Consider the following 18,754-nt stretch of genomic DNA (forward strand, 5'->3'; position numbering starts at 1 on the left):
CCCTATGTCAAAGACACCAAAGAAATAGCCACAAAATGGGATCATTTCTTGTCGAGTAATAAAAAAAAAATTTAATAAGAGGGTATTAATTTCTTCACTATTTTTTTAAATAAAATTATACGACGACAATTTTAAAAACAAGAGAAAAAGTCACTGAAGGATACTGTCTAGAGCTTGAATGAAGTGCTGGTAAAATTCATCTGGACAAACAAGAGGGCACGATATCCTTTTAATAAAGGCTCTTGAGAGCAGACATATACTAAACTTTCAGTATCAATTAAAGACAAATTTCAGGGCCATCTGGGTGGCTCAGTTGGTTAAGCGCCAACTTGGCTCAGGTCATGATTTCACAGTCCGTGAATATGAGCCCCACATCAGGCTCTGTACTTCAGATCCTCTTTGCCCCTCCCCCCCTTCACGTGCGTGCCTGTGCATGCACATGCACTCTCTCTCAAAAATAAGCAAACATTAAAAAACAAGATAAATTTCGGGGCGCCTGGGTGCCTCAGTCAGTTAAGCATCAGAATTTGTCTCGGGTCATGATCTCGCGGTTCATGGGTTTGAGCCCCACGCTGGGCTCAGAGACTGGAACCTGCTTCAGATTCTGTGTCTCCCTCTATCGTTGTCCCTCCCCAACTCACTCTCTCTCTCTCTCAAAAATAAATAAACATTAAAAAAATTTTAAGTAAAAAATAAAAAAAGGATAAATTTCAGAAAAGCTCAGTTTTAAGAACTTTACGTATAAATAAAGCCAAACTACATAAAGAGGATCACTACTTTTCAGTAAATACTATAAATACTGTCGGGCTATTTAGTTATCAGCAGGTAGACAAATTGCAGTACTGTAGCAAATTCTAAAGAAGTTAATTTTCTTAAATTATTTTAAACCAGAAACAACAACAAAGAACAGCACCTTCATTCCATTCAGGAAGAAAAATATATTCCTGAATCCTGAAGAATAAAGGTAACATCAGTGACAAAATAGGAACATTCCAACGTCTTGTTCAAATAGTACTGCCTCCATAAATTCTTCCCCAGTTTTCTGCTCCCTTAACAACAAAACAAAAACAAAGACGTGATGGGGAAATAATTACTCCTTCCTGTGACCACCAATCTGTCCCCACTCACTACTTGAGTTGCTTCTGTGGCCCGCATCATCTTCTCCACAGCTGCACGTTATTTATGTCAATGCCTGTTCCCTAGCCCCCATCACAGCACAGCAGGTGACTTGAGGACCGTCTTTATCTTGAGTCCCTCATATAAAACAGGAACTCCACAAAAACTTCATGAATTAATGCATATCTGCATAGAAAACAAAACTTTTTAAATTTTTTTAATGTTTATTTATTTTTGAAACAATGCAACAGACAGAGTGCAAGCAGTGGAGGGGCAGACAGAGGGAGACACAGAATCCGAAGTGGGCTCCAGGCTCCGAGCTGTCAGCCCAGAGCCCAAACTCACGAACTGTGAGATCATGACCTGAGCTGAAGTCGGACACCTAACCGACTGAGCCACTCAGGCGCCCCAAAACTTTTTTTTTTAACGTTTATTTTTGAAATGGGAGAGAGAGAGAGAGAGAAAGAGAGAAAGAGAATAGAAGAGGGGCAGAGAGAGAGAGGGAGACAATCCAAAGCAGGCTCCAGACTCTCAGCTGTCAGCACAGAGCCTGATGCGGAGCTCAAACTCACAAACCGAGAGATCATGACCTGAGCAGAAGTCAGATGCTTAGCCAACTGAGCCACCCAGGTACCCCAAGATAAAGTATTTTTAAAAACCCAAATATAGAAAAAAATATACATGAACACAGGCAATGATAAAATCCTTTCCAAAATATTACAAAGAACTGAGAAAACAAAGTTGACACTACATTCTAATTGATAAGTCATTAAAAGTGAGGAATACATTCTCAACACATGGGAAAATACAAAGAAAATTATATCCTAGCCATTCAAGAGATATTCATTTTTACAAACTTTACACAACTATTAAGTTAGTAAAAATTAAGTTAAATCCAACATTGGTGGAGGAAAACGTAGAGGTCACTGTTAACTGGCTCCATCATTCCAAAGAACAATCTTGATACCACGTGAGGGCCAATCCAGACTTTAATTCAGAAATTCCTCTACAGGGAAAAAACTAAAATTTCATTATCCCTCACTTTCCTAGGCCCCTTCCCTGCTTTATTTTTTGTTTGTTTGTTTGTTTATTTATTTATTTATTTTGAGAGAGAGAGAGAGAGAGAGAGAGAGAGAGAAAGTGCAAGTGGGGAAGGAGCAGAGAGAGAGGGAAAGAGAGAATCCCAAGCAGGCACTGCACTGTCAGCAAGGAGCCTTGTTGCAGGGCTTGAACTCCCAAACCATGAGATTATGACTGAGCTGCAGTCGGACGCTTAACTGACTGAGCCACCCAGGCGTTCCTGTTTCTTTTAGTTTTTTAAGTTTTCTTTTTCTATGATTTGAGGGGAGGAGTGATAAATTGTTTCCTCTTATGAAGACTACAAAATGTGGAAAAGTTACAATTAAACAACAGGTATGAAATTTCCTTAGTCCCTGCAGTGTTATTTTTTTCATTTTATTTACTTTTAATTTTAAAAATAATTCATTGTGGTACAAAAAAATGTACCCAGTTTAAGGGAATACCCCCGGTGTCTACTGAGGTGATCTTGACCGACGGGCAGAGTGTGGTAAGTTGGCATCTATGGGACGCTGGGGCAAGTGCTCACCTCTTCAGTCTTTACAGGTAAGGGAGGCAGCAACTTGCCAAGGCCCTATCCCACCTGGTGGCAAGAACACTCCTTACGCCTGTCACCAAGGCCATGAAGCCTCATGTGACCAAGGCCGCGGTTTCATGACACCTGGGTCAGGGACCACACAACCAGGAGGCTGTGAACCGGGTAGGGAGCCTGCCCCTGGTTTCCTTGAGCCATTCCACAGCGCCGGGTCACAGTGGTGGCAATCCAGGCTGAAATACCACTTCAAAGGTGTGCAGATCCATTCCCACTCGTTGTTTCATCTTTCACATCTGAAAACAGTCCAAGGTAGCTACATTTGCCCCTCAATCAGGTCACAGAACAGCAGGAGACATTCCTTTGGCAAAAAAGGACACGCTCTTGTCCTGTATCTTGTACTGGTAAGTGAGGCTCCGATCCCGCTGGGTTGTGGGCTGTGATGGCGTCCTCCAGAGGATCCTCAGCTACAGTGACAAGAAGCAGGATGAGAGAGAAGCAGCCCCCAAGTTACCTGCTCCATTATGAACCCTACCTGCCTCCCCTGTAACCTGCAACTAAGGCCCCTAAGTTGAGATCACAGTCATGTGCCATGCAGCCAGGGGCTGGCTTCTAAAACAAAGCTTATGACCAGCTAACTAAAACTAAAGGTTTCCCCTTCATTACAGTAGTGATATGTGCTCACTACAGAAAGTGTGAAATAGAAAGAAAAAGAAAAAAAGCTCCCCAGATACAAACGCTTAAAGTATTTTTATGTGTTCTCTTTTGCTCTTTTCCCTAGGCATGGTTTTATATCTGTTGGCTACAATAATTGGGAAAATCGACTCATTAAAATCAGTATATCCAATTCAGAGGCTCAGGAAGGCTAGACGTTTATTCTTATTCTGATGATATGTCAATGCCAGACATGCTAGAATGGTCAGGGGGACTGGCCTCAGAGCCAGGACACAAGCTTCCTGGCAGGACCCTCTCCTCATGCCATGCTCATGAACACGACCAACACAGCATTTCTGAGCTTGCTCCTTTGTTTCATTTTCTATAGCTACCCCTGAATGACTCTGAGCCAAAACTCCCACCCACCTCTAATGTGCCAAGAGTGGTCAACATCAAGTTAACCTGGAAGCCATGACAGCTTTGGGGGATGATTCCAAAAGAGAAGTTCCAGGGGCACATGGGTGGCTCATTCAGTTAAGCGTCGAACTCTGGGTTTCGGCTCAGGTTATGATCTTGCAGTTCATGGGATCCAGCCCCACACTGGGGTCTGCACTGATAGCACAGAGCCTATTTGGGATTCTCTCTCTCCCTCTGTCTCTGCCCCTCCCCTACTTGCACTTTTCTCTCTCTCTCAAAATAAATACACATTAAAAAAAAAAAAAAAGTTCCAGAAGGCACAGAAGCATGGTAGCCCCTTGGGAGGGGTAGAACCTGACCTTCCTCTAAGGCAGGGCTCTCAGCTTCTGCCTGAGTTCTCAAATATTTCGGTCAGAGGCAAGAGTGGGGCAGCAACAACCCCAGCCATGGGCATGGTCCCCCCACATTTGTATTTTATTTATTATTATTACTTTTTAAAATTTTTAATGTTTATTTATTTTTTAGAGAAAGACAGAGTGTGAGCAGGGGAGGGGCAGAATCTGAAGCAGGCTGGAGACTCTGAGCTGTCAGCACAGAGCCTGACACGGGGCTCGAACTCACGAACTGAGAGATCATGACCTGAACTGATGTCGGAAGTTTAACTGACTCCTCCACATTTGTATTTTAAAAGGAGCAGCACTGGGGTGCCTGGGTGGCTCAGTTGGTTAAGTGTCTGACTTCGGCTCAGGTCATGATTTGTGGCTCGTGAGTTTGAGCCCCACATTGGGCTCCATGCTAACAGTGAGGAGCCTACTTGGGAATTTGCTCTCTCTCCCTCTCTCTCTCTGCCCCTCACCTGCATAGACACTCTCTCTCAAAATAAACAAACTTAAAAAAAATAAATTAATTAAAATAAAATTAAAAAATAAAAGCAGCAGCACTGACCTGAGTATACAAAGCCTGCTGTGGTCCTGCAGAGGCATTCTGCTATTTGATAGCAGGGCCCCTGCATTCTGTTCCAGAAGGCAATCTGGTCTCCTTTTTAGGAGCTCCACTTTGGTCACAAACGGGACCACCATGGAACACCTGAACAGGTACATGAGGCTAGCACCATCTGGAACAGACTCTAATTTGGGTTCTCACAACTTCCGAGGTTTTCCTTCCGTCCGAAGAAACACCCCAACCAGACAACCCCCAGGGCCTGACACTATCCCACACACAGTCTAGGCTCAGGCCTAGTGAGCCCCTGCGCACCTGCCCATGCACGTCCCTGCAGAAGCCAGTGGGCAGCCCCTCAGCCCGCAGGATCAGGTGGCTCTGGTGGCTAAGGCCGTTCAAAAGGATGTTGTTCTCCTCGTCCTCGGTGTCTCCACTGTCGTGCACCAGGGCTACTATGTTTCCCTGCAACAGAGATGGAAGATGAAAATCGTTCCTCCAGACAGGGTCACCAGGGAGTACTGGGCTTTCAGTGCCTCCACTCCCCTGCATGTCCTCGCCCAGAGCAGCCTCTGGCTGCCACTGCAACCACCCCCTCCGTGGAAGGACCCTTGCTGCGCTCTAGGGTCCTAATTCCAATCACCTGCTGGACAGTCTCACCAGCACATCCAACCTATACTGCCAGCTCAATCCCTCTTAAACCAAGCTCAGCTCAGTCTGTGGTCCTCATTGTTAGCAAAAAGTGCCACCTTTCTGCTAGGCACCAATTCATCCAGTCAGCAGCTCCTGAGTGCACAGCACGTGTCAGACACCACAGTGGGGATAAGAGGGGACCGGTATGGACCCTGGAGACAGAAAGATACTAACAACACAGGACACAAAGCCAGGAGAAAGGGGAGCATGGGGGGCTAGGGGAGCCCAGGGAAGAGGCGTCACGTCTGGCCCGGAGGGGAGGGTGACGTGGTGTGCACACCTGAGCCGAGTCAGAAGAGCAAGTAGGAGTTACCCAACCAGAACCAGAGGGGAAGGCTGACCCACTGAAGGGGATACCTTGAAGAGTAAGTCCTTTCAAAGGGATACCGTCCAGTTAAAAAGGATGAAGCAGATCTGTCTATTCTGGTTTTGGGCAGTGGACATCAAAAGACACCGTGCATTATGAAATGAGAAAAAAGGCAGGCTACCAGTAATGTGAAAAAAAATGCAGAAACACATACACATAAAACATGTTCATAATTGAACACACTCTCCAGAATACACACGTTAGGAAAAAGATCATTACTTTTTATTAAAGTACTCTTTATGCTATTTACTTATTTTTTAAAAAATCTTAACATTTTTATTCACTTTAGAGAGACAGAGAGAGACAGAGTGCAAGCAGGAGAGGGGCAGAGAGACAGGGAGGACACAGAATCCGAAGCAGGCTCCAGGCTCTGAGCTGTCAGCACAGCGCCTGATGCGGGGCTCAAACCCAAGAACTGTGAGATCATGACCCAAGCCGAAGTCGGCCGCCCAACCAACTGAACCACCCAGGTGCCCCTATTTTTTCTTTTTTAAACCATTCCCAAGTTTTGCTTTTTCAGCTAAAAGAGGTTTTTTTAACCAAACGAGGGAGGTAGTGGGCACTTGCACTTAGTAAAGCAGGCTAAGCTGCAGGAGCTGTGCCCGCTTCACTGTCACTGAGCCGTGCCCTCCACGCCCCTTCCACTCTCTCCTCCTTCCATTCTTTCCCCATCACCTGGTTCCCACCCCGTGCCTGTAGCCACACAGTCCCAGGAGCTCCCCTAAACACAGCTGCCAGGTAAGCTCTTGCACATGGGAGGTGCTCAGCGTGCAGTGCTGGGTATATGCACCCTGGTTGACTCCATTGGCTCATCCCAACCGCCCAGCACCCTCGGCTTGACCACACCGTGCTAAGGGCCGCAGGTCCCTCCCAGGGGCGCCATCGCACGCTGAAGAGCTGCCACTGGGGGCCAGACGCTGCATGGGAGTGTTGTAAGCTTCATGTCACTGAACTCTTGCAGCTTGGTTCCTGCGAGGTGGGCACCACAGCCATTCCTATTTTATAGGTGGGTCTACTATCACTATTTAACTATTATGGTAAAATCCCCATTTTTGCCTCATAATTTGACAATAAAAGTTACATCCTGTACTTGTACTGCATCTCACAATTTTTAATGCAGTTTATATCTCAACTGATCTTCAAAACACACCCAGAGTGATAATGACTTGTCCCAGGACACAAGGCAATGGGTGGCAGAGTTGGGATGGCCGTGGTACCACACACAACTGGTCCCATTTGAGACAGTACTGGTCTATCTTTTAATTTTGAGGGCTTTATTTTTTTAGCAGTGGCAAGTAGGGGAGGGAAGGATGGCAGACCAAAAGATTTCTGGGCCTCCCAGGGTAAAGCCAAACCCCCAAATAAGCAAAAAAGATCACTGCAAGCAAGGGAGGTATGGGCCTGTCTGGGCCTATGGAGATCACAGGCAGGAGCACGGAGAGCAGACGGGTCGGTACCTTTCGTTCCCAGCACACGGTGGCCCTGCAGTAGTGGATGAAGTCCAATACAGCCACCGCACCCATGCCCAGGCTCAGCAGCACACTGAGGTCGTCCACCAGCAGCACTGGGCACCTCCACGCAGCCTCTCCATCATCCACGGGCTTCAGAGCCTCCCGCACAAACTCGTACAGTGGCTGCAGGTTCTCAGCATTGGCCTCCCTGGAACATCAAGCAAGAGTCACCAAAGAGTTCCCTCTGTCTACAAATGTTTATCTGGGACCAAGCAGCACCACGGGAAAGGGCTGGGGGAGGCAGAGAACTGGATCACAGTCCTTGGCACTAAGGGGTTCATGATCTGGTTGGAAAGAAAAGGCATGCGTGCATATACAAGCAAGCTGTACTTCAAATATTCCTTGAGGCCTAGCAGGTACAAAGCACTGTGCTAGAAACTGGGGTACACAAAAATAAACAGCCTCCTGGGTCCTTAAGAGACACCATGCAGCCAGCCCCTCAACCCAAGAGCTTAAGGCATTAGAAGATTAATTTGGATTCGGCAGGCAGAAGAGGTCTTTCCAGGAGGTCATAATGGGTGCAAAAAGCTAAATAGCCATTCAGGTGACCTGGTGGTGAGAACCAAGGTCTAAGGGCAGTTTGTGTACCTACTGGATTCCACCTATTTCTAAAGAAGCTGGCCCAGCTACCTCCATCTCTCCAATGACTACCTTGGCAGTCACTTTCCAGCAAGAGAGGCTCAAAAAGCAGCAGAGCACAGGGCCCAGCCACCTGCTCACACTCCAGGTCTACGGCCCACTAACAGCAAGGACAACAACTTCCCACAACCTGGGGTCAGGTGTCACCAGGCCCATCACTCAGACGAAGGCACCCAGGTTCAGAGATGCTAAAAGCTATGTGAGAGATCACACACACAGGGTCAGGGCACAGGGCCTTCTGACTCCACACTGCCTTCCAGCCACTGCAAAAGGTGGCATCTGAGAGAGGGGGCAGCAGGGAGAGTTCCCATACGGACTCCTCTGTGGTGAAAGAAGAACAGGTGGGGAGTCTGCACAGAGCTATGTTTGTGGCTGACACTCATAAAAGACAAAAAGCAGGAAAACCAATCTCAAAATAGCAAACCGGGGTCACCAAACTTTTCTTAAAAGGCCAACAGTAATATTTCAGGCTTGTGGGTCAAATGATCTCTGTCTCAACTACTCAATTGTGCTATGGGAGAGAACAGCCAGGGACAATATGCAAACAAATGAATGCAGCTATTCCAATAAAACTTTATTTACAAAAACAGGTAGCTAGCCATGGCCCATAGTGTGCCGATCCCTGTATCAACCCCAAAACAGAATAAAGGTGTGTGCTAGGGCTCTGAGCAAGGTTAGAAAAACATACCGTTCTGCCATACTCCCAGCAAATAATGCTTTCCGTAGCTTTGGGGTCAGCCATATACCCTCTGGCCCATGGTAAGAGCCAAGAGCTTTCCAATAATGCTGTAACACCAGGGAAATGGCTACCTCTGAAAGCCAGCTCTGTCCCCCAACCCATGCACGGGAGGAATCACCCAGCAAAGCTGGTCTGGGTCCACCTACCAGCCTTCTGGGCTGGGCTGCAGGCTGACTGACCTGAGGAACTGCAAGGGGTGTGGCTCAACCTGAGCCCGGAAGAAAACATCCACCGAAGACTTAAGACCTTCTAGGAACACAAGCTGCCCGCACTCCCGTGCCACAGTCAGGCTGACACCCTAAACACAACACAGAGGAGAGTGAATTACTGTGCCTTGCAGAGGAACCCCTCACAGAGGCTGGACTCCAGCTCACAAAAAGGTACAGGACACATTCTAAGCCCTGCAAATGTGTACCTGTACACCTTTGTATGGGGCCCACGCCTTCTTTCCACTGCGTGGTCCCAACCCACGATCCCCAAGGTTTTGAGGTGAGCCTCTACATTTATCACTTTTTAAAAAACTGACATTTTTGTTTATATGCTCATTTTTGTGATTACTCAATACTTGGTTCTAATTTGTAGTAGTATTACAAATACACATATTTATAAAATTAAGTATATTTAGAAACAATAATAATGACAATAAAATGGTGGGAGAATGACCAAGGTCTGAAAAATGCTGGTGAAGGAGACAGGGACAGATTTTGACTTTGAATTTCACAACCCCTCTTGTTTACACATCAGTGGCACAGGACCTCAGAGTTGCTCTGAGGCTTTCAAATAACATAACTCAGAGATTGGAGTTGCCAGGCTGCCTAGAATACAGGAAGACCGCGTTACCAGCAAGTTCTCCTTCTCTTCCCTCTACCTCTGAGGAAGCACTCCCATGAGAGTTAGGACAATACGAGCTCTTGATGCACTAGTTCAGAGCTCAGCGAACTTTTTTTGCAAAGGGCGAGACAATCTATGCTGCAATACTCTGTGGAGTCGCACACGATTCATAAACAAATGGCAGTGGCTGCACTCTGTCTAGCCCTCCTCTAGACCAGAGCTTTTTTAAAACTTATTTTCTAGAAAATTTTTAAAGTTTACTTATTTATTTTGAGAGAGAGCATGAACAGGGGAGGGGCAGAAAGAGATGGAGAGAGAGAGAATCCCAAGCAGGCTCCACACTGTCAGCGCAGGCCTGGTGCGGGGCTCAACCTCACAAATCATGAGATCATGACCTGAGATGAAACCAAGACTCTGACACTTAACCGACTGAGCCACCAGGCACCTCTAGACCAGAACTTCTTAATATGGCTCTTTATAAACTACCCAATTAAGAATCTTTTTCTTATGAAACACCCAGTTAAAATGAAGATCTCTGAGCACCATTCCAAACCTCCAGAATCAGAAGCTTTGCAGGCAAGGCCCAAGAATCTGCATTTCAACAAACACCCAAGAACAGACACAATCTAAATCTGCAACTCACTGCTCTCTCTGTGCAGAAATAGGTCACGTGGAACTCTTAAAGATTCCTCATGCCCCTAGACCAGGTCTCAACTGTTCATTTATACCCCAGTGTCCTCCGCTATGCAGCACCATGAGCTCCACAGCCACCCCTGGCAGAGAGAAAAACTCCTGTTCACCTTTGCTCTTGCTCATGACAATTCTACTAATGGCAGTTCAATAATACGCCAAGAGTATGGAGGCTCACACTCATGGACTTCACGTGCCCTGTACCATGTCTGTCATTCCTGCTGTGCTGATGATTCAAAGGCAACAGAAGAAGTAGCCAATCTGGACATGAGAGTACACAGCTTTCTCACCCAGAGACACTGATGCGAGGGCCATAGAAACATGCTTCACAGACCTGGAATGCACGTGTGTTCTTGACATGACTGCTCTCCCTGAGCTCATGCTCTGACCTCTACCACAGGAGGTCTTCCTAATCTGCAAAGGATGGGAAAGAGTCTACCCTCCTCCCATTCTCTCATTTGTTTCTCCCCATCAGAGTGACATCAGGCAGTGTAATGGCCCAATAGGAAGACTGGCATTTCAGTAGTCACTGCTAATGGGTGGTCTGGTTCTTTCCCTCTCTGAGGCTAGCCTATTAAAAACAAAACAAGGGGCACCTGGGTGGCTCAGTCAGTTAAGCGTCCAACTGTTGGTTTCAGCTCAGGTCATGATCTCACAGTCTGTGGGTTCAAGCCCTACATTGGGCTCTGTGCTGACGTGCAGAGCCTGCTTGGGATTCTCTCTCTGTCCCTCTCTCTCTGACCCCCCCATGCTCTCTCTTTCTGTCTCTCTCTCAAAGATAAATTAATTAAATGAATTTTTTTTTTTTAAATAATAATAGGGGTGCCTGGGTGGCTCAGTCGGTTGAGCGTCCAACTTCGGCTCAGGTCATGATCTCACAGCTTGTGAGTTCGAGCCCTGCGTCAGGCTCTGTGCTGACAGCTCAGAGCCTGGAGCCTGCTTCAGATTCTGTGTCTCCCTCTCTTTCTGCCCCAACCCACTTGCATTCTGTCTCTGTCTCTCTCAAAAATAAATAAACATTAAAAAAAATTTTTTTTTAATTTTTAAATAATAAGTAAATAAAAACAAAACTAACAAACAAAAACTACTAAGCCCACCTGGTCACTGGTCACAGGTGATGGCCTAGACTAGGCCAGAAGGTTCACCAGACTCTTGGCCATCTTATTCGTGCCTGCCTACATCTGACAACATGAAAGGCAGGCCGAGATGAGGTAAGGAGCAGGTCACAAAAGCACCTCTCTCCACCTTTGAGTACTAAGCCGTAGACTTAGGGAGAAACAGTAGGAGGCACTCAACTTGGTGGTAGACCAAGCTGTGGGTCTCCAACCCAGCAGAACTAAGATTAAAGCCCACAGTGAGAAGGAGAAAATCTTAACTGGTCCAGAGTCAGTAGAGCTAGGTTTGATTAATTAACAACTGATTTGGTTCTATAAATTCTAAATGAGTAAAACAGGTAGAGATGCTGCCTTAGCTTTTCAGAGAAGGGTTTCAGAACTCCATGATTTCCTCAGTCCCTCCCTCGCTAAGTTCTCTACAACCCAACCAGGGGAGCCCAGCCTTGGCCCCACTCACACCTGCATGACCCACATACTCTGCACCACAGAGGTCTACAATATTTACCAACTTCTGTCCCACGATATTGTAGTGACTGAAGGACTGGATCAGTGCCACAAAGCAGACTTTACAATTAGCTAGAAAACAAAATAAACAGATTTTTAATAAAGTCTCTATGTATAATCAGTCTCATATACTTTGTACCTCTAGAAAATAAAGCTCTGACTTTATTGGGTCTATAGACCCAAGAGGGCTTGCAACCAGACATCCCCAATTTGATTCTAAGCTGCACTTTTTTTCATATATAATAATTATACCTATTTCATTGATCCTGAAATGTACTTCTTCAGTTATGTGTATCAATAGGTACCTTGTTTTGTTCTATTGTAAATAAACTGTGGTTTTTAAAAAGTAATACTTTTCTGTTTGTACAGAAATACAACTTTTTTTTTAACAACTCACTTTTTTAAAAACTGGTCTTATATCCAAGAAATTATAAGTGGAACACAAAGAAACTCTAGCTACCTTAATGAACATAATTAGTTCTAATATTTTATCTATAGATTCTCTTCCTCTTTCAATCCTGACAATAATATCATCTGGAAAAGAAAACAACTTTCAAAGCTGTAAACGATTACAACTAAGAGTGCCAAAGGTGTACCCTCTATTCTGGCCTGGCTCAGTAGGGGCTCACGGAGAATCAGCTAATAAATGAGTCTTTTTTTTCATTTGGCTGTTTTCTTCTTCTAATCCATTTTCATATGTAAACCGCAGTGGCCCCACAGTTTTCCTATGTTCTTTAGGAAGCATCTACTTCCAGGGCAACATGTCAATGGGTCCAGAGCCCAAAGACTTCAAGATACACAAGGACTGGGGGGCGCCTGGGTGGCTCAGTCGGTTGAGCATCTGACTTCTGCTCATGATCTCACAGCTCATGGGTTCGAACCCTGCTTCGGGCTCTGTGCTGACAGCTCGGAGCCTGGAGCCTGCTTTGGATTCTGTGTCTCCCTCTCTCTCTGCCCCTCCCCTGCTCATGCTCTGTTTCTCTCTCTCAAAAATAAATCAAAATGTTTAAAAAAAAAAAAAAGAGAGATACATAAAGACTGAGGAGCAACTAAATCAGGAGGCCACACGAGGATCTCAGTGAGACCATGCCTGCACACTGGGTGGAGAAGGGAAGATAGGAGCACATACCACCCTTTGGCAGGGATGAGCAGGGAACAAGATGGTCAAGTAACCTGTTACCTAATAAACAGCCATCTGGCTACCCAAACACCTAAGACCTAGTTAGTTAATACCATTCCCATTGCTTTTAGCCTTAGGTTTCTTTTTCTATAGCACCAATGAGTCGTATACCTTTGAGGTAGAAGGAGAGAAAGTGATGCACAAGGAAGCTGCCATCTGTGTTGGCATCACAGAGTAGAGTCAGTTTCCCCTACGAGTTAAGAGGAACACAAAAAGGTGAATTAGACTCCCTGGAAAGAGGTCAGTACATACACACACACACACACACACACACACACACACACTACCAGAAAGAAGAAAGTAAGTCAAAACTATGAAAAAACCAAAAGTTAGAGTGATTGTTATTAAAGTCACTCATTACGGACAAGCGTATCTCAGCTTCCACTTTCCCAAGGCAAAGAGAGAATAAAAACCCTTCTCTTCCTCATTCACCTTGGTAACTGAGGGACTGGTCTTAGAAGAACTAGAGAAGGTTTTACCATTAGAATCCAACAAAAAATCACAGCCTGCTAAGACTGGAATGGAGCTCCAAAAAAGTAGTATGATCCAACTTCCTTCCTATTTTTTTTTTTAAGTTTATTTATTTTTGAGAGAGAAAGAGGGAGCATGAGCAGGGGAGGGGCAGAGAGAGAGAAAGAATCCCAAGCAGGCTTTGAGTTATCAGCACTGAGCCCAACGAGGGGCTTGAACTCACTACTGGTAAGATGGTGACCTGACCCAAAATCAAGAGTGGGAGGCTTACCCAAATGAGCCACCTAGGCGCCTCCCTATTTTTAATTCCGATACCAAATCTGTACAATAGGGTGGGAGAGAGGGAAGAGTAGTTGTTGACAGAGAATTCCAATAACAAAATTCTCATCCCAATGGCCCTAGACACTGCTTCAGGAAAAGCTCTGATCATGGAGAGTTCTGGAAAGACCTCTAAAGATGGTCTCCACAGTGGCTGACTGCCTTGCTGCAGCCACCTCTAGTTCCTTTTCAGTGATAGGGAAGGTCGCAATCAAATGGTATCAGACACGACACTTCTGTACTGTTGTGACTTTTTTTTCACTTATAAAATATGAAAGATCGCACCATCAGACCTTGAGGGTTACCTCCAGGGCTGTCGTTTCCTGGTGCCCACTTTGATCTTCCATTCCTTCACTCTGGCCTTGGGCTGAGCACTTTGGAGGTGCCAGCAGTAATTAGCAAGGTCACCAGAAACATCTTCAGGCTTGAGCAACTGAAATCCACAAGGGTCTACTTAAAACTATAATTTGCCTGACACGGCGGGGCGGGGCGGGGGGGGGGGGGGGGGGGTCATAAAAAGGCCTGATTGAGGGGCGCCTGAGTGGTTCAGTCGGTTAAGCATCCAACTTCAGCTCAGATCATGATTTCCCCATCTGTGAGTTGGAGCCCTGAATCGGCTTTATTCTGACAGCTCAGAGCCTGGAGCCTGCTTGGAATTCTTTGTCTGTCTGTCTGTCTCTCTCTCTCTCTGCCCATCCCCTGCTCGCACTCTGGCTCTCTCTCTAAAATAAATAACATTTTAAATTTTTTCATAAATAAGCAAGCAAGCAAGCCTGATCGATACGATGTCTTGGCTGCCTGGAGTTTACCATTTCCTTAGGAAGACAATGGTTATAAAATGAACCAGGTAAATTCCTGAAAGAAATAACCCCTGGGTTAAAATAAAAAATTTCGGGATGCCCCAAAGTACGGAAGGAAGGAAAGAGTGGCGAGTCTGCTATGCCTCAGGCAGACTTGATACAAGCCAACGCTGGCTGAAGGCAGTTTGGAATAGCACTATTAAAGACCAAGAGGAGGATGAGGAAAAGCAGGAGGAGCAGCGTTCACTGCGCAGTACTGAGGGGCCAGAGAGAGACCGAGGACGATTAAGAAGCTGGTCTCAAGTGAAGGGTGGAGAATCAAACTCTCAGGCAACCTCCTCTAGACGCCGGGCCCCCCACCCCAGTGAGAACGCACAGGGCCCCCCCGTACCCGTCTGTGTACGTAAGCCGATGCATAGTCGGCCAACCTTCCTGGGCACTTTCAAGGATACACAAGCCTTTGAGAAGACGCCCACCTCCCGCAGGCTCCAGGGCGGAGCCCAGTCCCCGGGGCGGCCATCCCTGGACTACAACTCCCAGGCGCTTCATGCCCGCGGAGGTCGTGCCTCTCCCACGAGTCCGCGTGCGCTTCATCCGGGTATACGGTCTTCCGCCACGTTCCGGGATCCGCCCCCTTCCCACCGCGCGACGCCTTACCTGCTCCGCCCTGTCAGGAGTGGTGTTGAGAAGGTTATTGAGTTCAGGGAACATTCCGAGCTCTGAGGATGAGGCTTCCCGGACCAGGAGCTGGGGCTGCGGCGGCGGGGAATAACGAAGAGCTACACACCAGTCGAGCCCGCGCGAGGAAAGCGCGCACGCGCAACGCCGCTTCGAGGAGCCGTCGCAGCCAATCAGCCAAACGCCTGGATCTGGGCTGCTGCCGGCGCACGCGCGAGGGCGGGCATCCGGCTGGGGTGGTGGATGGTACGGGTCTTGTGGCGCTTTTTCTGAGGGTCCTAGGTGCTGGTGCTTTGCTCCTTCACTTGGCCTCGCTCTCTCCCCAACGCTGGGATTTGGGGCAATGCAGTTCGCCCCTCCACACGTGCCTGTCGAGCACCTGCTGTGTGTCCCCCACTGCTCAAAGCTAGGGCTACATAGGGAACGAGATGCGTGAGGATGCCTGCCCTTTCTCGCAAACGCAATGAACACAGAATTGTACTTTGAAAAGTTCTTGGAAAAAGAACAAAACATGAACATTGTCCAAGCCACAAGTTACTAGACATCCTCTCCCCAACCTGAGGACTATGGCTTCTTTACCAGTCCCAGGTTTAGCCTCACTCTAGTTGGCCTCCCTGTAGATGAAATCTATTAAGATTATAGAATTATCCCCACTTTCTGACAGCATCCTTTCCCAAACCCTCCTCCCAGTCATCTAACAAGTCCAAATCCTGTAATTATGTTTTAACACTCTTAATGATATATCCCACGATTTCCCATGATATGCATTCTCTTTTACAGCGATGAATAACAAACCAAACTTTTCAACAATAGATCAATTTCTGGTGGTTGTTGCCTGGAAAGAATTGACATGATTTCTAGCAGCCAAATTTCAACTTTAGAAAACAGTTTCTCAGTAAGAAAGCAGGAGTCACTCAGAGAAATAGGATACTATCAGACTAGCAGCTGCCGTATTGAGAGAAATACTGTTTCTGGTTACAGCTGGTTTTATCTGTGTTGATGATGAACAGCTGGACAGGTTAATGTCCTTATTTGAATCTCCACACCAGATGGCAGAAGGGCTGGGATTTTTGTCTCTCATTTTAAGTCTCATTTCCTCAGTGCCTAAAAGATTGCCAGGCACATGGCAGGTGCTCATTTTGAAGTAATGAGTGTATTTTTCTGTAACCATGGGCTGTCTTTTCACTTTCTTGGTGGTTCCTTTGAAGCAAAAAAGTTTTTAGCTTAAAAAAAATTTTTTTAATGTTTATTTGTATTAGAGAGAGAGAGAGAGAGACACTGTGTGAGCAGGGAAAGGGCAGAGAAACACAGAGACTGAATCTGAAGCTGACTCCAGGATCTGAGCTGTAAGCACAGAGCCCAACACAGGGCTCAAACTCACCAGCCATGAGATCATGACCTGAGTCCAACACTTAACCGACTGAGCCATCCAGGTGCCCCATTTTTAGCTTTGATAATATCTAATTTATCTTCTTTTTTCTTTGTTTCCATGGGCTTTTGGTGTCATCTAAGAATCCATTGCAGAATCCAAGGTCATGAAAATTTACCCTTGTGTTGTCTTCTAAGTATTTTCTAGGTTTATCTCTCACACTTAGGTCATTGATCTGTTTTTTTTTAATTTTTTTTTAACATTTATTTATTTTTGAGACAGAGAGAGACAGAGCATGAACGGGGGAGGGGCAGAGAGAGAGGGAGACACAGAATCAGAAGCAGGCTCCAGGCTCTGAGCCATCAGCCCAGAGCCTGACGCGGGGCTCGAACTCACGGACCGCAAGATCGTGACCTGAGCCGAAGTCGGATGCTCAACCGACTGAGCCACCCAGGCGCCCCGCTCTGTTTTGAGTTCATTTTTGTACATCGTGTAAGGTAAGGATCCCTTTAGCTGGGATTGTATAGGGACCGTGTTAAATCTGTAGATGGATTTGAAGAATATTGTCATCTTAACAATGTTAGGTTTTCCAATTCATGAGCATTGGAAATTTTTATATCTACTTAGATCTTTAATTTCCTTCAACGATGTTTTGTAGCTTTCAGAATATAAAGTTTGTACTTTTGTTAAATTTACTCCTTTTTTCTTTGTTATGCTATCGTGAATGGAATTTTTTCTTCATTTTTCATGTCGTTTATTGCAAATGTGTAAAAATACAATTGATTATGTATATTTAGCTGGTATCCTGCAACCTTGCTGATCTTGTTTATTCTAGTTTTTTTAAGTGGGTTCTTTAGGATTTTCTATGTATAAGATCCTGTCATCTACAAATAGAGATAGTTTTACTTCCTCTTTTCCAATCTGGATGCCTCTTATTTAATTTTCTTGCCTAAATGACCTAGCCAGAACCTCCAGTATGCTGTGGAATAGGAGAGGTGAGGTAAGACATCCTTGTTTTGTTACTGCTGTTAGTGCGAAAGCATCCAATCTTTCACTTCTGAGTATGATGTTAACTGTGGGTTTTTCATGGATTCCCTGAATCAGGTTGAGGAAATTCCCTTCTATTTCTAGCGTATTTAGTCTTCTTATTCTTTATGATGTTTCTTTCCCCAGCCATGGGCATTCCCTCACTTGCTGAGTACTTGAGGGTGACCCCTGCAGGTCTCAAGGATCTTTCTCTGTGCAACTCTCTCTTTGCTGGTACTCTGTCCTATCTACGAACTCAGGCAGCCTTGGTCTCCCCAGGCTCTTAGCTTCAACTTTTCAACTCAGGGAGTATTACACTTTAGTTCCTCCTCCCTGTCTGGAAATAAGACAGCTTGGACAATCACAAGGCTCACCTTGTTCTTTGCCCATTTCTGCAGGGTCACTGTCCTTTGTTGCCTGATGTCCAGTGTCTTTCAACTTGTTGTTGCATATATTTATATATGCCATCTTTTCTTTTTCTTTCTTCTTCCTCCCTTCTGTCCCTCCCTCTTCCTTCCTTCCTTCCTTCCTTACTTCCTTCCTTCCTTCCTTCCTCCCTGTGTCAGCCTGAGTGTGGGTGACTGTGGGCTGTAGCAGTGGTGGGGACTTTTAGGAGCAGTGGGGGTGCAGGTGCCTGGGTTCTGTCCAGCAGCAGCCAAGTCCACAGCAACGCTTCCAGTGGCTCCATGGCTCCCATTGCTCCCCCTTTGTCTGTAGTCTTCTCACACTCTCTCTCCACCAGATATCCAGCTCTGTTTTGACCTACAGGCCTTCAGGTGTCCCATTTTCTTTCTGTGAGTTGGGACTTGCCCCCGCCCCCCATTCCCTTCCCTTCCCAGCATGATCCCATGACTGCCCTGGAACTCAGAGCCCTCTGGCAAGCACCCTCAGTGTTTTCACCTTGTTCTCCTCCTGAGAACAAGTGCCTGCTCTACAGCCTCCAGCCCTAGATACATTCTTCAGCCCCACTTCTCTGCTTCTAATCATCACTGGTAGAAAACATCACATGGCCCTTCCCCAGCCCCACTTCAAATACTGTTGCATCCACACCACAGTTTCCCTTTGCCTTCCTTTGTCTAAGTTGATGAATG

At 46.1% G+C, this 18,754-nt stretch overlaps 1 protein-coding gene across 3 annotated transcripts; it reads right to left on the reverse strand.

The window, feature by feature from the left end:
• Window positions 1-2,925: 2,925 nt before the first annotated feature.
• Window positions 2,926-15,655, reverse strand: ELP6 (elongator acetyltransferase complex subunit 6). 3 transcript variants are annotated; one of them, XM_060630901.2, is made up of 7 exons: window positions 15,248-15,655; window positions 13,113-13,191; window positions 11,823-11,893; window positions 8,861-8,979; window positions 7,250-7,451; window positions 5,051-5,197; window positions 2,926-3,192 (listed from the first exon to the last, which is right to left on the reverse strand). In XM_060630901.2, exons 1-7 carry the CDS (start codon window positions 15,299-15,301, stop codon window positions 3,064-3,066), a joined length of 801 nt encoding a protein of 266 aa, XP_060486884.1. In that variant the 5' UTR covers window positions 15,302-15,655; the 3' UTR covers window positions 2,926-3,063. The 3 variants fall into 3 exon arrangements, with proteins under 3 accessions (XP_060486884.1, XP_060486886.1, XP_060486885.1); XM_060630903.2 differs by lacking the exon at window positions 11,823-11,893 and having other exon boundaries at window positions 15,248-15,654; XM_060630902.2 differs by lacking the exons at window positions 11,823-11,893; window positions 15,248-15,655 and adding an exon at window positions 15,067-15,190.
• Window positions 15,656-18,754: the final 3,099 nt, after the last annotated feature.

The sequence above is a fragment of the Panthera onca genome, chromosome A2, assembly GCF_046562875.1.
Source record: "Panthera onca isolate mPanOnc1 chromosome A2, mPanOnc1 haplotype 2, whole genome shotgun sequence".
NCBI classification, from domain to species: Eukaryota; Metazoa; Chordata; class Mammalia; order Carnivora; family Felidae; genus Panthera; species Panthera onca.